The following is a 21,395-nucleotide window of genomic DNA, read 5'->3' as shown; positions in this document are numbered from 1 at the left end:
AACATGATTGTTTTAAAATGCTGTTGCTAATTATTTTTTGTTCTTTTGAGATGGCTTGACAGTAGTAGGTTCAAATAGTCATTTTAATTTGGACAGATTCTTCACAGGAAGAAAGTTCAAACTTCAATTTTGCTGTGCCAAACGTGAGTGGAGTTTGCCTCAGAGAATTTCAGGTTGTGTAAAAAGGCATGTAGAGCAAATCACAGTTGTTAAGTTATCAGCTAAATTCACAAATTAGACACCTCAATGGGATGGGGTTTTTTGCTAATAACAGTTCCAAAGGAGTTTATAGGATTGTTTTATGAGATCTTTAATGCGTTTGAACATTGAGAACTCAGCTCCTTATTGCTTTGAACTGGGGGTGACTTGAATTTGGCTGTTAGGTTACATCCCTGGAAGGACTAGCTCTGAACATGGATTCATATTCATGCTTCTTTAGGCAGAAAACCCATAGCAGAGGTTCATAATATTTAAAATTGCAGATAGTTTTCCTTTCGTTCTCAAACACTTTGTCTATTAATGAAAAAATACTTTGTTTGATGCATTATACTCAGCTTCTCTGGATGTACAGTGGACTAATGGAAATCAGCATTTTCTGCTTCTATAAATAGGTTGGCAGCAGCTGCAGAGCAAAACAGCCGAGAGCTTCTGGTCACTTTTATTATTGCCATTGAGAAATGGTTTGAATGGCTGTGGAGTGTGCCTGCTGCAGGGGAGTGTGCAGGCTGAGCTGGGAATATGAGTAGGGAGAGGGGAAGGAAAAAGTGCATTTACAAGCCAACAGTGTGAGAATAAAGGTAAAGAGCTTGGTATTCCTTCATTTGGGAATCCTTAAGCTGAGTTTTGAGCTCCTTTAAGTGCAAGACATTCTACTCGGTTGAAAGTCACGAGTTCTTGAATGAGATCTGGGGATAGCATTTTTCTAACTTCTGTATAGCTGAATATAAGGCAGCTTTTATAAGCGTGCTCTCTTGGAGAATACCAACATACTGTGCCCTGAGAAGCTATCTCCTAAAATTTTCATTTCTATCTTCTGTTGGTCTTGTTTCGTCTTCTGCATGGGAGAGAAACACAGTGGGGACGCTCACCTCCTGCATCATTCCTCCTTCCTGCCCCCATCAAGGCAGCTCTTGGATGAACAGCAGTTGCTGCTGTCCTCCTTCCTAGCAGATGAGGAACTGGTACCAGTGTAGCCTGCTAACTGGCCAGCTAAGTTACCAGTGTTGTTTATGGACACTGGAGATTGCCAGGAAAGCAAAAGTATTGAACATCTTTCATGTTAGCCTTTAATTGAAGTCCTGTGCCTGTGTTTACATGTGTGAGAAATTTTTTTCCCTTGAAAGCTAGCAATCTTCTTTTAAGAATCTTACTACAAGGTCTTGGGAAACATACTGAGCTGTAGGAATTGTTTTCCTGAAATACAGATACGCTTACTTTCTGTGTTTCTCAAAGTAAGTATTACAGAATGGACAGTAGGTTCGGCTTGTGCTGAAAGACACGGAATGACTTTATATTCCCTCCTTAATAGCAGCACATTTCTCGAATCTTGATATTCAGCCTATATGGATAATACAAAAAGCAAAGGAAACAATGGAATACAGTATTATAATGACAGGTGGGAGCAGAGAACATTTATGAACTGCTGCTTTAGAAACAGCACCATCAGCCTTTGAGATGGCTAAAGATCACCTAGAAGTGAAGCTCAGTGTATACTGAGCCTTGGAAAATGGAAAGTTTCTTAGCATCTTAGTTGTATGTTTTACCAGTGCTTTAATCTGTCTTCTTTGTACTGAATTAGATCTTAGTGGTATTAACTGTTGTTCAAGGAGAAGCACAGAACCCTAATAATTAGATTCTTAGCTTATTATTTTTAATGTTGTTTGAAATGTATGTATGTTTTTAAATTTCTAAGGGATATATTGTCTGTTGATAGCCTAAATACTTTTAGGTGCTCTACTACTAGAAAAATGGCTCATTTTAATTTTTCATAGAAGAAAGTGTTGACAATGTGAAAAAGTACAAAATATGTTTAAGAAGAAAACATGGACTTTTTCAAAAAATGATTCACATTTTATTCAGCTACCATCTTAAGGTAATAATTATAGTTCATTCACTGTGAATGGCCATTTGTGATAAGAATGAGGTCTAAATGATTGGGAAAGATGAGGAATATGGTATTTGGCACCTCCTTGCAGGCTGTGAGGAGTTATAAATGAAGTACCAAGTTTAGAAAAACTAAACAGTTGTAAATCATATAAAGTCTAGGAGAAATAAGTAATAGGTGTCTCAGAGTACTTTTCAAGTTAATTGCTGAAATACTGAATAAGAAGTTGGACTTTTTTCAAGAAAAACTGGGTATATTTCAAGAAAGAAGGGAGCTTAGTTCTTTTTAGAAAGTATAGAAACTCTTAAATACAAAGGTAGTATCTTTTGTGAGAACAACGGAAAGGAGGAAAAATAGTTGCTTTTATTTAGAATTAGTTTGACTTCTATAATTCTTTGTCTATAAAGACAGGCAAAAAGAGTTCATTCCACAAATCTTTTCGTGGAAGACTGTTCTAATAAACCTTTCCTTTCTGTTTCTCAGTCAGCAGATAAGCAGCGAGCCCTGGAAGAAACCAAAGCCTACACAACCCAGTCATTAGCAAGCGTAGCCTATCTGATCAACACTTTGGCCAACAATGTTCTCCAAATGCTGGATATCCAGGCATCCCAGCTTCGACGCATGGAATCTTCAATCAACCATATTTCACAAGTGAGACTTTTTCTTTTGCCTTTGATATTACATAGCAAGTAAAATTCTTTTTTAAGTGACATCTTGTGAACAAGAAGAATTTAAAACAAAAGGATGCTTTTCAGGGACACATTTCTTCTCATATTGTTTATGTGATCGGGTCTCATCAGGTGGTTCTATACCAGTGTTAGTATGAGGGTTTTACGTACCAAAGCAGATTAAATGCATTCTCAGCCATCTTATTGTTTGGAGAGGGGGTCATTCTGCATAAGTGGAAAGCACAAAAAAATTGCTAGTGGTAAAATGAGAATATTATGTTAAGAAATACAAAATGGATGGTGGAAAACAGTACTTGTCATCTTTTGACTTTTTCTGTTGCTGTAATACTGGCATCTAATGACAACAGCATAGATGACAAAAATAGTTTGCTTCTGGCTTTCCTTAATAAAATGTACTTTGCAGTGACAGGAACAAAAGCCAAAATTAATGTTTCAATTTGTGTATGGCTGCAGAACTCCTGCCACTGTTTGCAGTTTTTCTGAGCAGCGATAAACTAAGCTACTATAATTAGGAACCTAGGTTCAATCACCACAGTGATGAGAGAATTCTGTCTGCCAGAACAGGCTGAGAATGAATGATAGATAAAGTGTAGATTTAACAGCCACTGATGGATTAAAAGAGAAGTTAGGAACAATGATACAGCAGTTTCTGGTTTTCTGTGTCTGTTTAATGAATATTTTGTGGCTTAGTTGACGAATACATTTTGGCTGCTAAGGGTTTCTTGATCTCCCTGTGATAATATAAATGAAAATAAAGAATGTTGTGGTATTTAGAAAAACATTTGAAAGCAGGGGCTGTGTAAGGTAGGAAATAAGTAGATGGATTTGATCTATTAACTTGCTGATGCTGAAAGGGTTATTAAGGTAGTAGAGGTTTGAACCAGCAAAAGTGAATAATTTTATGCTGGCTTAGTGGGCTGAATTGGCTCTGATTGGGTCAGAGGAATTTCAGGGCAAGTACAAAGAAAGGACTGGTGAGGATTTCCTCTTTTGATAGTGCTGCGCTGTTAGATTGCCTCAGTTGTCTCATGGATCTGCATCAGAAATAAGCTGGAAGTTTGATTTCTTCTGGTAAATGCTCCTTGTTAATCATTACATGGACTAGTTAATTAATTTTTTCCCCCAGAAAATGTTGTGAATTACTCTGTGTATGTCTGTGTGCTATATCTATATGCTCTGTGTGTGTGTATATGCCTGTGTGTGTATGTGCTTCTTCACAGGCTAGTGCCAGCTCACACGTTTCAGCTGTTTGAGGGCCTGGTGCAGAAGACAGTATATTTTGCATTTCATGAATATGGAAAATTCATTTTGTCACACACCTTCTGTAAAGTAGCTTTTGTGGAAAGGGACATAGCATTTAAATTTTTTTTCTTCCTGAGGTGGTGACATTTGTGCAGATTGAGGGCTAAGTTAGATTGTCTTTGACCTTTATACAATACATCTGGTTATTTAAAATAGAGCACTAAATTAGCAGTACCCCAACACCTAATGAAGATGTATCTGCAAAATTTCATAGGTTGAGCTTGAACAACCACAAAAAAGCTGTGATGGTCTTTTTTTAAAATACTGCTGTAAAACTGAAAATCTAGTTTGTTTTGGGGTATATTTTTGTGTGGTTTGTTTGGGTTTTTTGAGCCTGCATCATCCATATGTAGGGTGCTCCCCAAATCTTCATGGAAGAAGTTATATCAGAGGAGCAGACAGTAAATGAATTTTGGGTATTGCATACCTGAAGTGTTTGTTGATCCAAGGCACTTTATTAAGTTCAATTAACATGTTTGGAAATGGCTTCCTCCCATAATACCAGTGTTGTAGATTATTGTGTTAGCTGTCTTAATTTCCATGGCTATTTTTCTTAAAAAATTAATTTACCCAGTTTCTCTGTAAATAATTAATTTATTTTCAAGAAATTTGGTTATACTTCTCCTGAAATTAGTGTGCAGAAGGCTTCCTTGGTCTTTATGTTGGGTGTAAAGTTTAGTGAACTTTTTCTAATAGTACTGAAAATGCTTTGTGGTGTAATACCTCACTGCCAGATTAGGATTTCAGTCAGCCTGACTTGAAATGAAGTCGGTAACATTGAACAGAAAAGAGGTTGGTAATTACCATCTGACCACAGATGGTAAATTAATTTTTGCATTAATGCTTTGGTCAGTAGGTCTTGGTATTTAAGTTTAGAAGACTGTATGCAAATTGTGGTCTCTGGATGTAATCCTGCTTTTAATTCTGATTTGGGATTCCACATATTCTTCAAAGAAGAGAGCAGAATCATTTGGTGCTTGGTATGAAAACTTTTCCCAAAGTACTTGTTTTGTACAAGCAGCTCAGACTGGGAGAGGTGTGATGAACTTTGTAAGATAGAATGCTCTGGTTCTCTGTTCATTGGTGGAACACCAGTTTACATCCCTTTCTGTGTTTCCTTCTAAATGCCAACTTAATCAAAGAGCTGAAAAGGAAGCTGATAATAATTTGTGCTTTTTCAAATTATATATAGGTCGTGAATAAGGAAATTGTTACTATTGAAACTATTTTTATGCGAGTGATTAAATCCTATTGGTTTAAAAATTAGAATTACTTTGGTTTGGTCTGAAAGCTGATGAATCTATTCTTACTTGCCTTCTTGAACCTTGTCCAGGACTAGATGATACAGTGTTTCATATTTGACTAAGAATTTATATCTTAAATACAGATCATATGTACAAATATTTATACTTGTTAAAAAAATTATCTTGCAGCCTTCAAGTTAGCAGCCACTGTGAAATGTTACTAAAGTCCAAATTCCTTAAATTAATCTGGCAGATTTTCAGGTTTTAATATTTGTATGATGAGAAATGTTTTTTCAGGTTTAGTTGCAGAATCTCTTACTTAGCAAGGTCATTTTTAAAACTCTGCTGCTAATTATATAAACAAGCACTCATTACAAAGATGAGTGGTAGTGATGAGTTTTCTCCAGTGGCGCTGTGTTGTGGGGAGGTCTGCTACATCCTGCCCTTACAGAATTGACTTCCATGATCTTGGCTGTGAGGACAGGCGTTGTTGAATAGCCTGCAGGCTTGGATTCTCTGCAGGCAGCAGGTGCTGCTTAGCTGAGCTGTAGCAAAGTGTGTGAGCTGCTTGGGCTCTGCCGGGAAGTTCACTTGGACTTTCCACTGAAAAGTCAGTAAAGGTTTGTGACTTTTTCTGGTTGTCTCATTCTTGCAAGGTACAAGAATAGCAAAACACTTCTAAAAATGGTAATGCAAGGTTAATCTTGCACAGTGCATTTTACCTGTTTATGGAACAAGTAGCTTTTCAGCATTTTCGTAGCATTATGATCTCATTTTTAGTGTATAAATTGAGACAATGTCACATTTCTAACATGTCAAAATTATGCAGTTACTAATTTTAAAGTAATACTCCAGTTTTCAAGGTAATTTGCAATTAGTTTGAGTTGCATCAAATTAATAAGATTAATAAAAAATAGAAGTCCAGCAATACTATATCTGAGCAACATTTTCTTCTAAGATTTTTGAAACTGAATTTTAAAAGCCCAGACTAACAGACCAACAGTTAATTGATAAATTTAAATTAGAATGTTTTGAGAAGAGGAAGAAATGAAGGCTTCCGGAGACTTTTATCCCTGAAATTTAACTACAGTTCAGACTTTCAGCGTGCTGTTGTGGTTTTTAACCCCAGCTGGCAACTGAGCACCACATGGCTGCTCACTCACCCCCCCCTACCAGGCTATGGGTAGAAAACCAGAAGGGTAAAAGTGAGAACACTTGTGGGTTGAGAAAAGTACAGTTTAATAATGATAGTGATGGTAATAATATAAAAATTACTGAGAATGAAAACAATGAAGAGGGAAATAAAACCCAAGAAGAAATGCAAACAATTGGAAATGCAAACAATTGCTCAGCAGCAGCTGAGCAGTGCCCAGGCAGGCCCCAGGCAGCAGCCCCCAGCCAGGCTCCCCCAGCCGGCTGTTGCTGACCATGGGGCCGTAGGGAGCATTGTCCCTTGGGCCAGCGGGGCCAGCTGTCCCGGCTCTGTCCTTTCCCAACTTCTTGTGCACCCCAGGCTACCCAGTGGTGGGTGGGATGGGGAGCAGAAAAGGCCTGACTGTGCAATCGCTGCTCAGCAGTAACTAAAACATCCTGGAGTTATCAGCTCTGTTTACAGCACAAATCCAAAATATCGCCCCATACTGTGAAGAAAATTAACTGTCCCAGCCAAAACTAACTTAAGTTAGTTAAATGCTAACTTAATACTTTGAGAAATTTTGTTTACCGGTAGAAGAGAATATTTCTCAAAACTCATGAGTTCAGTGACTTTTAAGTGAAGTTGTAAGTAGTCTTAACTTTCCCAGAAATTTTCATGTGTTTTTGTTTTAATATTTGCAGAGCTTGAGACTGGTTTTGTTAAATTCAGTATGAAAACCTGATGTTTCAAAATGGCCAGAAAATTCCTAATAGAAAAAAATGCAATGGATCATACTTATTTTTCCACTTAAGCTGTCCCTTGGCTATTGCAGGGATCTTGGAAAGCATATGGAAAGAGGACAGTAATGAGCCTAGCTTCTAACAAACTGTCATTCAAAAGCTTTTGGCAAAGCTAATGGACCTATGTGAAAAAAAATTTTTAAAGCATAATAATGCTGTCAAGAGTCCAAAATTTCTTGTTAGAATACAGGGTTTGAAGTTACAGAAGGGCACAGTGTATCCCATCTGCTTTTCCTAACAGACTTTTCAAGCCAGGTATTTTGTTAGTCCAGCTCTAACCCCAAAATCTTCTCATTAGAACTTTAGTCTAACCTGCTGAATAAACATTTTGGTAGCATTCTCCTGCCTTGATAAGGCATTTATGTTAGTACTGGAGGTAATAATTATCTGTATGTTGAGGATAAATGTTTTCATTTTCTTCAGTAGCAGGTTAATCTTTGTTAGTTCTTCTACTAATGGAATACTACAGTGTTCCTTTCTGCTGTTCTGTAGGTGTATTAGGATCTCACAACTTCCCTAGTCCACTAAACAAGAAAATGAAATGTTTGGAAAACTGCCAGCAAAATGCTTTTCAATACCATTTTAGGTGTATGGACCAGAATTAGGTGCCGTTTTTATGCTCTGAGTCATTCCATAGCTATTCAAGTTAAAAGAGATGTTCTGAATCATAATGCAAGAGAAATCCCACCAGATGAGCTTCAGGTTTTAATTAGGTTTTATGCACTTCATTGTTTGTTACTGTGGTCATACCTCATGATCGCCATAGTCCTTAAGGAAACTGGTTGTACTCGTGGCTCCTATTGAAAACCCACTCTTTTCATTCACGGAAACAGCTTTGCACAGTGCCAGGATACCATCGCTACAGTAACATGAGCATTAAATATCTGTACTCGCATTGTATTAGCAGATAATTGCATAAGAACGTACTGAAGGAACATACTCAAAGTTGCAGAGTTCTAGCACTTGAAATAGAAAGTGAGAAATCATCTTGGCAACCCTGCATTAATAACTTTCTTTTTGATTTGTGGATTGAAATTAAGGCTCTGAGTGCAGTATCCAAGGCATGAAACTGGTTTTGAATGACCAGATTCAGACCCATAAGATTCTGACGTTCCAGTACAGCTGAAGTGCAGCTGCTGTTGCAGCTGAAGTTTTTAACATTCTAGCAAATGGAATCGGGGTCCTGTGAGACAAAAGAACATACTAGAGTCAGAGTCGTGTCTCTGCAGTTCTCCAGTGACATGTCTAGACCACAGATAAAATCTGCAGTGGTATTGAATTCGTCAGTGGTATCAGACATGAGACTTGTCCTCCCAAGTTGTTGCTATCACGTGTCTTCAGCTTCTTAAGGCAGCATGTATCCTCTGAGTCCTCAGCAGGTGAGGTGAGGAGTCTGTAGGCCGTCTTCTCCAGAACGTGTCCTCCGACTCCCTATGCTGCAGAAGTAAAGGTTTGGCACAGAGAAGGGACAAAAGCCTGAGATGGAAGATAAAATCCTGTATCTTACCCTGATACAAAATGGTGTACTTTAGGTACTCTGGCCTGGGAAATGTTGGTGTGCTCTGTTTGCACTTGTGCTTGTACCTTAAATATAGTACTGTAAGAGCTGTGAAGATCTGATCTGCTCTGCTCTATTGTATTGAGGGTCGGTGTATAGTCCTGGTCATCTCAGGGAGTTTTCAGAAAGGACTTTCGCAAATTGATTGGAAGGTGGTTTAGTTGTTAAGTAGTTGCTGTTAAGTAGTTGCAGAAATATATGTGTTTCTGTTACACTTGTGTGAAGTGTGAATTTCTGCAGAGTTTACCCATTGGCCAAATCTGGCTGGGTTTTTTGTGGAGGTTCCCAGATTGTTTAACTACCTCTATTTAATTTCAAATCATTGCTCAACAAACTGGACCTTTTCAAAGAGAGGTTTGCCAATACATTTTGACCTTGAAAAATCTATTTTTCTGTAGCTTTATTTTAAGAAATAGCTATGCACCTTTAGTGGAAACCTTATAGTTCCAGGAAGGTGGAACCACAGGTGGCAGAAAGGTACATGACAAAGCTGTAGTCAGCGCTTAATTTTAGCGAAGTTGCAAAATCTTGAAAATATGTTGCTGGGAAATACCAGGCAATCTAGAGAATAGTATTGTAAGCTCACATATAACGCCCTAGGTATTGGTGGAAATCCTGCTCTGGAAATAATGCAAACAAACAACTTCTTGGAAGGAGTTTGGGGGTAGGTTGGGGTTTCTAAATTTCCTTTTTTTTTTTTTTTTTTGCAATTTTAAAGGTGGTGATGATTGTTCAAGACAGCACAGGTTTCATTAACTTGTTTTGCTATCAGTAGCACAAACAGAAGGGTAAAACAGTGTAACCAACCCCACTGCTTCAGTGCCTGCCCACAGAAAAATAAAATGGACAAAAATGTTTGTTATGAAAATGAGGTCTCATTTGTACCTGTTCCCCAGTTACTACAAAGAATGGTTCAAAACTGTGAGAAATGTTTCTGGTGTCATTCATGATCACTGGAGTGGTAACAAGCAATCTGTGAGTGTTTAGAAATCTGGCTGTTTTCTTACTTTTGTTTTTTATCCTGTAGCTAAAACTGTTCACAGTTTAGCAAATTTCCTTTAAGGAAAGCTGTTTTGTGAACAACCAATTATTTATGTTTTAAATAAGGCAAGGAACTCCATGCCCCATGATTTAAGAGATGATATTTTCCTGGAAGAGATAAGTAGACTTTTTGGTAGCATTTTCTTACTCTTGTTACCTAACAAGATTCATGTACATGTTTTAGGCAGTGAATTTTCAGCAGGACTTTGTCTTACACCAAGGATTTTTCTGTGGAACTGATTTTAACGTATAAAGGGAGGGATTTCCAGTGTTGGCCCTAGGCATCCAAAGGGAAGGCAGTGGGCTTAACCTCTGGCTTTATTGTGGATAAATTAGTATGGAACACCTTCTAAAATCTAATAATTGCTTTGTGATGAGTGAGTTGTAATGACCAAAATACTTTCCTGATTTGTCTGAGTGAAATTTTATTCTATCATACAATTACCAGTCCTAGTTTAGCAAACGTTTACAGTGTAAGAAAACCTGCTTATGTTTTGTTTATTAGGCCTTAAAATTAAGGTTTGGGAGGGCATCCTTACACTTCATCTAGTTGGAGCCTATGTCAAAGACAAGCTTAGAGAGCAGTTGTAAAATAAAAAAGGATAAGTGAAGGAATCTAATAAAACAGTGTCTGTAAACTGCTGTGAAGTACTAAGAATGGAAAGGAGAAGGAAATTTGTGAAACTGAAAGAATGAGCGTAACAGAAAACCCGAAGAACTCCCAGCTATTAGCGTGGCTTTAGAGGTGGCAAATTCAGCAGTAAATTGAAGAAAGATGATGTAATCAAGTATATGTAGTGATATGTTTAGTACAGTGTAGAGATCTTCAAAACATTAGAACTGATTTAATTTCTTTTTAAAAACTGACTCTGTATTCCAATGCATACCACTGTTAGTAAATACACTGCGTCTTTTGTAGACGGTGGACATTCACAAAGAGAAAGTTGCTAGAAGAGAAATTGGTATCTTGACTACAAACAAAAACACCTCAAGAACTCACAAAATCATTGCACCAGCTAACTTGGAGCGACCAGTTCGCTACATCAGGAAACCTATTGATTATACAATTCTAGATGATATTGGACATGGAGTGAAGGTAGGTGATATTGTTAAAACAGCCAAACTGCAAATTCATTGTCTTTGTATATTTTCAAAATAACCTGATGCTTTTCATGGTAATATACCAGTTTCTCCTTGCCTGGACAATGTGTCTATAAACATGAGAGGAGTCCTGTCTTATTTCCAGTTGTCCCTTCCCCTTCTCTTGCCCCAGTGTTTCTAAATGTTGCAAACTCACTGAATCTTATTTCTGATTGGGACTGCGAGTCTCACCTTTTAAAATGCTTCTCAATATCAACTTGTGTGATGCTGCTATTATTGTTTGGATCAGTTGCCAGGGATATACATGGGGACTGAAGGGCTAATGACCATCACTTTTTTGCCTGAATTAGCACCACAAAGTGTGATCCAGCTGTAATTGCCACTGGTTTACTTTGAAGCTCACGCCAAGGAAGGGTTTGCATGAGAAGTATTACGGGCTCCCCTTTCTTCCTTCTGCCAGGGTCAGTTACGCACAAACTCAGTGATGTGCTTTGTTAAAGTGAGCTCTCTACAACTTTTGTGCCATATGGGGTTTCAGGATGGGAATATTACTGCCAACTTTAAAGCCAGCTGGTTTTTCCTTTTAAGTTTAGGAAAAAAGAAGGAATTTTCAGAGCAGAGATCCGACTGGGACACAACTTATGGCTGTTAGATCAATGTATACAGCAGCAGTAATATGCGTTAGATACGCATTTTTAAAAGCACATCCTGACTGTAGGCACAGTCTTAGCAGGTTTGAGCTCATTGTTAACTTGTGCTGCCAGGAAAACAAGTACGGAAATGAGAACACTGACAGTATTAAAGTTCCAGGAAATGGAAGGTAAACAACACAGAGTTTTTGTCATTTTTACAAGACAAACTAACAAATCTGTAAAGCTGTTGAGTAGCAGTAAGGTAAGATGCTTCTTCCAGTCAAAGTACACCAGAATTTCTTTTGCTTGTCTTCTAACTGGATTAGGTTATCTCTGTTGTCCTATTTGATTTGTCTGCTTGCACAGCCATTTAAATGTGGCAGTAGGTTGTTTAACCTAACTTTTAAAATTCAAATTCTGAACAGTTTAATTACCTTGCCCAAGCAGTTTTACTTAAGGTCTTTTCAACATCCTGTTTGTTAACAGAAAGTCTTCTTCCCCCCATTTCTTACCCAAAGAATCAACCTCTGAAAAGACTTTAAAAAGGCCTAGCAAAAAAGCATACCCAACTTTAATAACTACAGTTTTGACCAGGAAATTATTACCAGTCTTGTGTTAAAATCTGCTACCAATTTTGAATTTATGCAGGTCAGCAGATGTCCTTCTGGATATGGATGGAGCATATTAACCTGTAGGATTGCTGTTGCTAATATTTTAATAATCACTTTTTGATTTAGGGAGATAATTTTAGAACTCATTAAACAATAGTTTTTAATTGCTCTGCAGCACAGTCTTATTTAGCACTGGCTCTAAATCATTATAATTGGTATCCCACTTTCCTCAATGTAGCAGAGTCATACTAAGATGCAATGAATTACATTCTTTTGAAAGAACATAGTTCATCGAATGGATGATGAGTCGAGTGTGTGTTTACATCCATTTGTTATGCTTGTGATAGACTTAAATTTTATTTACAATGCACTAGGTTTATCTAGAAAATGAAGAAGTATTGTGCACTTGTGAAACAACAATCAGAGAACTTGAGGTCATGCTATCCTGAAGATTGTAAATGTGTTCCAGTCAGGTTAATGGTGTGCTTAGGACAGAAGAAAGAACAGCTCTCTTGTTGATGGGGGAAAAGTGGCCAGTTGTGCTTATGAACCTGTTGTTTTTGTTCTACTTGAGTTGCTACAGATTAGTTTATTAGATCTCTGGCTGTAGAACAGAGAGAAAAAAAAAAATGTGGAAGCTTTAAATTAGCCTATATATAGCTCTTTATTGTTTGAGCTGGGATACTTTTCCCTTCAAGTGAGCATTCACAAGGAGTTGTTGCATAAACAGCATTAAAATTCCAGTTAGCGTCAGGGTTCCTCAGTCTGTGTTTGTTGTCCTTTTTCTGCTCAAGGGCTTCTGCTCCAGTACTTGGACCCAGAATTATGTATTTTCAGGACAGGCAGAATGCTTGATGCAGCAGACATTCGTTGTAACCCCTGAGAAAGATGGCAAGGTGGACAGAATAATACAGGAATAAAAGGGAGGATCCTTGGCCAAGAAATTCAGTATGCCATGCTGAGTAGTAGTATAGACCCTTGAGCATCTTATTCCTTCCATTCAGAAATTTGAAGCATCATGGAGACGATGTTCAGGAAGGGTTGCTCTATAGTATGGTTTCTTAATAGATGTGAGAGAATTCAAGTGCCTCTCTGTCATCCCAGCAGTCCCTTCTCATCTTCCCTCCCTGAAGCTACAATGCTGCAAAAATCTAAAGAACCTTTTGTGTGACAGAGACTTGCTTTCAATTTTTTTCAAATGTTTCCCAAGTTACAAAGTCTTCCAACCTATTGTTCCCACCAAAGAGTTCTTTAATCAAGGGAATGGGGAAAAAAAAAAGTGATCCCTTCAGAGAGGTGTGTACTAAGGCATTGTAGTTACCGGGCAGTTCTGCTGAGGTCTCTGCTGATGGACCTTCCAGTGTAACTGACCAGTCTGGCCAGTACAGGGGGACTTGGTTTTCCAGTGTCGCTGCATGAGGCAGAGGCCATATTGGTTAATCGACCACAGAACTTTAAACTCAAAGACAGGAGATTTTCTAGTAAGTCAGATTATGCTTGTTTTTAATAGAGCAGGGTTTCTCCTAAATGGATCAAACAAATCAGTCACTCTGGATGCTGTACTATTTATCAGAACATTTAAATAATTATTTATTTGAATATTTAAATATTTACATGAATATTTAACATCCAGTGTTGCAGAAAGTGTAGTAAATTTAATCATACATTTAGATAAATTGAACTGAAAACAGATCATTCAAATGGAAAGACAAGTAATTTTAAAAGAAATTATTATGGAGAAAGATGATGTATGATATTGTTCTCGTAAGATGCAGGACTTAGTGTCAAAAAAGCTAGCACCTAGGCTTTAAAGTAAGATTTTGCTGTTGGTTAGTGTCTTAATTTATACTTTAGAAAATGTGGATTTGTGGTGCAGTATCCACAGAGTGTGCTGTACGTCTTACAAGATGTAATGATTTGCTCTTGATCTTTGTTCAAGAGGTATCTCATGGCATTAAGTTAACCAACAGCATTCTCTAGAAAAGAACATTTATTAGCTTAATATGCTAGAAGCTTCCATTTCAGCTACTTGTAAACATGCTAATGCATGTAAACAATTTAAATGAGCTCAGGCTCATTGATAAGGCTAGTCTTTGACAGCTCAAATAAATTAATCTCTGAAGTTAATCCATCTAGGTCTCATGATACATTTTGAAAGAAGCTGCCTTTTTGTTAGCTCTGTAAAAACTTGAGTAAACAGTGTACAAACATTTGAATGTTAAAGTAATAATTTAAAGGCTTTGTGGTCAATGTATATTAAAAGTTTCAGCTTGAAGATCTTTTGTTCATGACATTCTGCTTTAACCACTCTTTCTATGATCTACTGATACATTATTTTGTTAATGCCGAATGCTTAACTTTTTTCTTTCTTTTTCCTTTCTCTTCATATCCTGAAGTTCCAACTAACCTTTCAATGCTTTTTTTCCTTACCTCTTTTATTTGCTCCATTTATGCATTAAGTGGTTGCTTAGATTTAAGGTAAGAAACCCCAGGGCTGGATTTCCATTCTTCGTCTGAGATTATTACACACGGGGAGATGATTGACATCAATGCTACTATTGTTTAAAACAACACCCGCTCTCCCTTCTGTGTTGCAGAACTTCTCTTGAGTACTTCATTGTGGATAACCATTTTGTGATATAAATTGATGTGTATATGAAAGGAAGCTAACACAGTTAATTTTAAAAGCTTTGTGGTAAAATATTAGCTGCCCTCAGCATATCTAGCAGATAATTTATGAGGGAGGGATGTTGTGCTAGCCTTGTGTAGACAAAAATATACACGGACTAGATAGCAGCTGAATATGAGCCTCCCCCTGTGTAATATTCTTTTTATCCTATATACGGTGTAAGTTACAGTTTGATTTGGATTAATGTTTCAGTGTGAGATTGCTCAGATAATGGGCTCCAAAGGTGTGTAACAAATTCAAATCTGTATATTATTTTTTAAAGTTGCAGTATTCTTAATTTTTTCAGGAACTGATAGCACTGCTTAAATACTCAGAAGCACTCATCTATGGAAACTTCCAGAAATTTGATAATTGTGTAAAATACTTAATAACTGTTAAACAACAAGATAAGTGATTTATTTAGTTGAATATTAAATGAATAGTGCAACAATAACTCAGGCTGAAATATGCCATATTCTTTAAATGTTAGCAGTCTTAGTGGCTGCAGAAGCAGCAATAAAAAGCATCAAATCAATTAGACAAGCAGTTAAATTAAGTTACATGATATTATGGTGGAGTTCATAGTACATTAATTAATAGATAGGTTATAGCCTTTACTGAGTATTATGATATCCTCTTCCTCCTGAAGTGCAGCTGGTTTGGGGAAAGAGGGAATGGAAGTTTTTTAGTAGCAGGTGCCACAGTTTTAATGAGGGAATTGTATTTTAGAACATAGAACGCTAATATGTAGAATGAGTATATTGATTAAAGGAAGTTCCAAGTTGTCATGGAATATTTTAAAGTATTTTCTGTGACTGGAAAAAGCTAGAAGAAATCCTGCAAATTCCTGAGATGGCCTGTAAAACCAAGTATTTCTGTAGATACCTCCTTGATGTCCCTGTGAAATTGGACAGATGGTACTTTTAGTCAGGTATTTAAGTGTATGTAGCATATCTGATATAATAATGGAAAATTTTTAATTTATGAGAGAATTCTCACGTCATTTTTACAAAGGTGGTGAGGTGTACAGTATTTCAACTCACTTAGTGTTTACATGCTTTTAATTTGAGAATGGCAAAATATGTTTCCTCCCTGTTTTTTTACTGTCTGTTTACAGAAAATGGATACTTTTGGTGGTGAATATGTCTTATTCTGGACACAATATTGGATGATGGTTTTCTCTGTTCTTAAATTGAGTTTGCAAATTCATTTTTTTCTTTGTTGCTCTCTGTAGTTGCAGTTTATAAACAAGTAATGACTATCCTAAGAAAAGTTTTAAAATTGTATAATTGTAGATTATATATGAACTGACGTATCTGTGCATTATCTGCAGTGGCAATAAGAGTCTCTTCAGCTTTTCAAAGAAAATATTTTTTCTGTTTATAGGTTTGGAATGAAAATAACATTTTTTGTTATAACACCATTTCTTTATTTACTAGAGTGAACCCAATTAGAAATTTGATCTGAGGAATCAAACCTATCAGTCAGCTTCTCATTGCCAAAACATGGGAGTTTAAAAGAGAAAACAAAAAAGGCAGAAAGCAGCGCAGCATCTCTCGGTAGACCTGAGTTATTCTTTCTCTCACTATAGTCACTGTGCATCAGGCTGAAAGAAGACTAAAAAGCAGTTAGTAGCCCCTGTACTGTGTGAATGGTTATTTTACTTCACTTAGAAGTGATTGGGTATGAAGTGTTCAGCCTGCATTTCTTTTTCATGATTACAAAAAAACCTTAGCCTTACCTAGCAGCTATAATATTAAACTGACTGACTGTAGCACTGGATTTGTGTCTGAGGAACTTAAATTTTAAACAGATTTTGAAGAAAATTCCAGTTACAAGTCAGGGGAAAATCAGTTGAAAATTACATTGTTTAAGCCTTTTTGTATTCACCAGACTTGGTTTTTCAATTACTTTACATAGGTGGATGTGGTAAAAACAAGTAAGCTCACTTACTGAAGCTTCTACTTGTGGTCATTAGCCAAAACAGGGCTGAAATTTATACATTTCACTACCGTGTAAACTGGTTAATGAACTGACAAGCAAATGGTTTGATTAGACACACACAGTAAGTATTTGAGTGACTGAGCACAGTCTGAAAAGGAATTGACTTTGAGATAGCAGATGGTGGGCCAAAAATCTATTCATCATCTCTGTAGTGTTAACAAGATGAAGCAAGGTATGGGAAGGTAGTTTTCATTCAGCCTTGTGGGTTTTTTTTCCTATAATTTGGTATAAAATTGCTCAAGAAGGTCAAGGAACTGCCTGAAGTTTCTGAATCTAATCCGTGAAACATCACTGGTGGGACACTTTTTCTTACTAGGTTTTGGACAAAAAAACTATTCTTTTGACATCCTGAAAGTTCTAGAAAATAACAGTATAAATGTAAAGCACCACTTAAAAAATTCTGGCTGCATCCAGCTTTAGAAAGTAGCTCCTCCTGAGGTTTGATTGTCGAGTATCTGGTGTTCAGGATTTTTGGGGGGAAAAAAAACAACCAACCAACTGAAAATAACCCCACCCCTCAAAAAGCCCACCTTGCTTTCTTGCAGGTAAGTGCCTCACGTCTGTATAAATACAGGGCATTGGTGCAAATAGTTTCTGCCGTCTCTTGACCAGCTCTCATATCTGACCAACTACGTATTTCTGCACTTCCTGTTCAGTGTATTTTTTTTTTGCTCGTGAAAACATTCCCAAGAATTAAATTGAATGGACGGCAGGATTTATCAGTTTTAACCAGTTTATTTCAGTACAAATTCCTTATACAGTGGAGTGCTAAAGAAATTCAGTATGTTAAATGCTGATAAAAATGTAACTATGAAGGAAACTTGGTTATATGTAGGACCATAAGATGGTGTTTTAATCACGGTAATCTATGAAAAACTTGTCGCCAAAACCAGAAATTGGCCAAATAAGTCTTAATTATTAAAAAAATTAGACTTAAAAGGATAGTTTTTCTGAGTGCTCTAGTGAGTGCCATCTTGTGTCTTGAAGTCATCAGATGGTACCTTTCTAGAACTGTAGCTCAGTAATAGAAAATATTGGATGAAATACTATTGTACCATTTTGAAATAGAATGGTTCACTGGGATCCATTTCTTTATGGTTCATTTTACAGCTGTTACTGTGGGGCAGGATCCCAGAGCACTTTCCAGGATGTGTTACTTACCAAGGATCTGCTTTTTAAGTAGTTTCTGTAGTTTCTTCCTTGGCAAAACTTCCAATTCCAACTCCAGTACTGACAAAGTTACAGCTTTGGTAGAAGATACTTTTCTGTAGTGCATGTTCTTGTTAATTCATCTATAAAAAGCTTCTGCAAGGTATCCAGTAAAAAAAAAGTAACCAAGATCTCGCTAGAATTATGTGGTGTTCCACAACTTCTGTTGGTAATATTTTTTACTTTTTTTTTCTTCTGTGAAAGAGGAAAAAAAAATTATTTGAAAAATCCCTGCATGTATTCTGAACAGACCCTGTGCCCTACTTGTCTGGTCATGGGGTTGTCTTCCTGCTTTTACATCAGTCAGCTGTGGGTTTTTCCTGAGCTTTATGCCCAAATCATTACTGCCTCTGTTATTTTTTTCCTGTTCTAAGTACAGTGGTTGGCTGGTTAACTGTGCAGTTGTGAGCAAAGGCAGAGACAGATACTCCTTTGTCTTTCTGGTCGCAGGCTCTCTTTTGCCATGCATTTTCTTAAAATAATTTGCAAGATTTAAACTAGAAATCGGCCCCAGACCTGTGGGGTCCTGCAGTCAAACAAACCATCATCAGACAGATGCATTCCTCTGCTTTCACCCTCTCATGAAATCAGCTGCCTCTGGGTAGTTCCAGCTGTGCAGAACCAGAGGAAATGATGTCTGAAACAATGCAACTTCTGGCAAATACCAGCTTACTTCAGAAAAAGGATTTTTTTTAACTTGACAGCAAATGCAAATGTGACCTCGAGTTCTGGTGGTTGCTTCAGATTTTAGGTGTTTGTAAGAGGGATGTGTATAGGTGAGGATTTGTGTATGGAAACTGTATTTACAACCATATGTGCAAAACAGAAAAGGCAATAAAGTTTGGAAGAGAGGGAGCAATAATGGCCTTCCTTGCCCACGCTGCCCTCCAGTAGAAATTATCATTGAAGGAGACAGCTGGATATATTATAGTGTTTGTATCTCAGCTGTAGTTGCAACTTTGTGCCATTTCTGGTTTTTTTTTTGTATCTTGCATGCTTTTATTTCCAAGGATCTGCCCATTTTGATTAGAACTATTGAAATAATTGTATATTTTTAATTTTTCTTGTGTGATGATTTGGCAGTAAGTCAAAGGGGAAGCTACTTGCACAGGATTGTTTAACTTGGAGTAGCTGATCCTAAAGCCATCAGTCCTGTCAGATTTGAAGACAACCCTGTAAATTTTAATTACTTGCTCTTTGAACATTTCAATTTCAATGTTGAAAAGTAATATCCAGGACCCTGAAACTAAACCTACTGCACGTGAATTTCCCCATCTTTCAGGTTAGTCTTTTTAAAGGATGGTTTCTTTTTGCTGAGTTCCTGGGCTAAAAAGGGATCATTTTTTGTTTGGCCACATTCTCTAAAGCTTTCTTCCCATCCTTTGTCAAGGATGGGTCATATTGCAGTGTTAATGAAAGTATCTAGCAGTCACTGGAGTTCTGTGTTAGTGAGGCAAGGGTTACCTCCATTTCTGGCTGTACCCAGTGGGATGTTCCAGCATCCTCCACCTCAGCCATCCTTTCTTTTCATGTAGCCGTAGCCCTGGGGATGCCTAGAAGTTAGTTTTTGTTCTTGCAGACATTGTGTGTAAAATAATAAGATTATTTGTATTAAATATATGGAATTTTATATTAACTGTAAAGTGATAGCCAGTGGTTACATCATCTCGTCAGAACCAATAGTGTAGCCAATTAAAACCCTAATTAAATGGACTATTGAGGGGCATGAAGATTGGTCTGTCATCTAAAGGCATCCAAAAGCAGAGGCTGAGTGGGCTGTTTGAAATACAGCAAGTGACAATTCAGTGAGCATTTAATTAAGGTGGATTTTGTATGTTTATGGGGTTTTTTTGAAAACTCAAGTAGGTAGGTAGGTGAAACAGGCATGTTTAATGAAAGAGGAAATACAGGAGGTGCTGCAACTTTAAAAAAAAATTCAGATTTTGCTATTTCTTAAATGTTCCGTGTATAGAATAAAATGTATTTCATTTTACACTTTCCCTTTTCCCTTCAAGTAGTTGTAGTTCAGTGCTTACCTCATCCCTCACTTGAATTAACTTTAGATTTCTTGTTGCTTAGAGTTGGCTTAAAGGACTTTATAATGCTGTACAAAATAATTTTGTCTTAAATTTACATTCCAGAGTACTCTTGCACAACTAAATCCAAACTCCTGTTTTTGAATCTGATGAAATACCCCTTCCAATGCTTGTGTTTTCTTTTCCTCCCTGCAGACTGAAAATGTAGATAGCACTGGGATTATTTAGAGCCAGAGAATCAAGTTTCAGTGGATTAGAATACTGAATGTATTACTCTTTGTACTGTTGTCAATATTTATCAATTCACAAATCTAAACATTGCCAAGGTTTTAAGTGAGTTGTTACAGTCAAATTTTGAAGGAGTAATTTGCCTTCAATGATGTTTGCAAATACTTTTGAGTGCCTTGATCACTGTTTCATTTTTTCTGTGGGAGGTGGGGGCAGTAGCCAAGACTTAGGTTTTGGAAAGAAGAAACACTGTGAAATAGAGCATGACAGGAAGAATAGAGAGAGGGATGTAAGCACACTTGTTCAGGTTTGCTGAATATCTCTGTGCCTAAGCAGTAGCTCAGGCGTTCGTGAATCCGAGCTGTTTTGTAAGCAGACCGTGTAATGATTCCTGTAAGGATGCGTGCATTGAGGGAGTTTTGCTTGGCTGGCAGACTACAGAGAAGCAAAATGCACATTGGTAACAATTGTTTACGATTCCTAGATTGATCAATCAGGCAGGAATGCAAATGAGTTTTTAAAAGAAGTTAGAGTAAATTATTTTATGCAAATTTACTTCATTAGTATTTTAACCTGACAGAGGGGAAGTGGACAACTGCAGTTATATCACATCACTGCTAAGTATTTTTCTCCCTGTCCATTTATTTATAAACTCTGAGAAGAAATTGCTACAGATTTGATGGGGGGAAAAAATAAACCTTTGTATATTTCTCAAAATAGCTTTCTCTCTATGTTTACATGTATGTAACTAATATTTAAAGTAATTACCTTTAGAAGTGTTTTATATGCTGTGAAAACATTAAAACATTAATGGATCATATTTATATATTACTTCTCCATATCTGTATAAATCATATTAGATTGTGGCCTATTAGATAAGCCTTAGTATTTTTAAACAATATTCAAAAATATTTTTGCAAATTTACTGTTCAGTAGTGCCATGTGAAATAACTGCCTTTATCTCAAAAGATGACTGGGAGGTTCAGCCAAGATAGGTTCAGTGTCTGTGTTGTCAGAGATTTAATGTTTATGT

The 21,395-nt window shown here is 36.9% G+C and overlaps 1 protein-coding gene across 16 annotated transcripts in view; it reads left to right on the top strand.

Annotated features, from left to right (window-relative positions):
- ABI2 (abl interactor 2) overlaps positions 1 to 21,395 on the top strand; it is a 63,675-nt gene that overhangs the window by 24,366 nt on the left and 17,914 nt on the right. For 7 of the 16 annotated variants that reach the window (XM_069022275.1, XM_069022291.1, XM_069022286.1 and 4 more), the window contains exons 2-4: positions 2,588 to 2,755; positions 10,793 to 10,969; positions 14,678 to 14,695. In XM_069022275.1, coding sequence (XP_068878376.1) covers positions 2,588 to 2,755; positions 10,793 to 10,969; positions 14,678 to 14,695 — 363 coding nt within the window. The remainder of the gene's footprint in view (positions 1 to 2,587; positions 2,756 to 10,792; positions 10,970 to 14,677; positions 14,696 to 21,395) is intronic. The other 9 variants (XM_069022281.1, XM_069022278.1, XM_069022280.1 and 6 more) reach the window with 2 other exon arrangements.

The sequence above is a fragment of the Aphelocoma coerulescens genome, chromosome 7, assembly GCF_041296385.1.
Source record: "Aphelocoma coerulescens isolate FSJ_1873_10779 chromosome 7, UR_Acoe_1.0, whole genome shotgun sequence".
In the NCBI taxonomy this organism is placed as follows: Eukaryota; Metazoa; Chordata; class Aves; order Passeriformes; family Corvidae; genus Aphelocoma; species Aphelocoma coerulescens.
The sequence above is the reverse complement of the archived record's forward strand: the minus strand, read 5'-3'. Positions and strand labels throughout refer to the sequence as shown.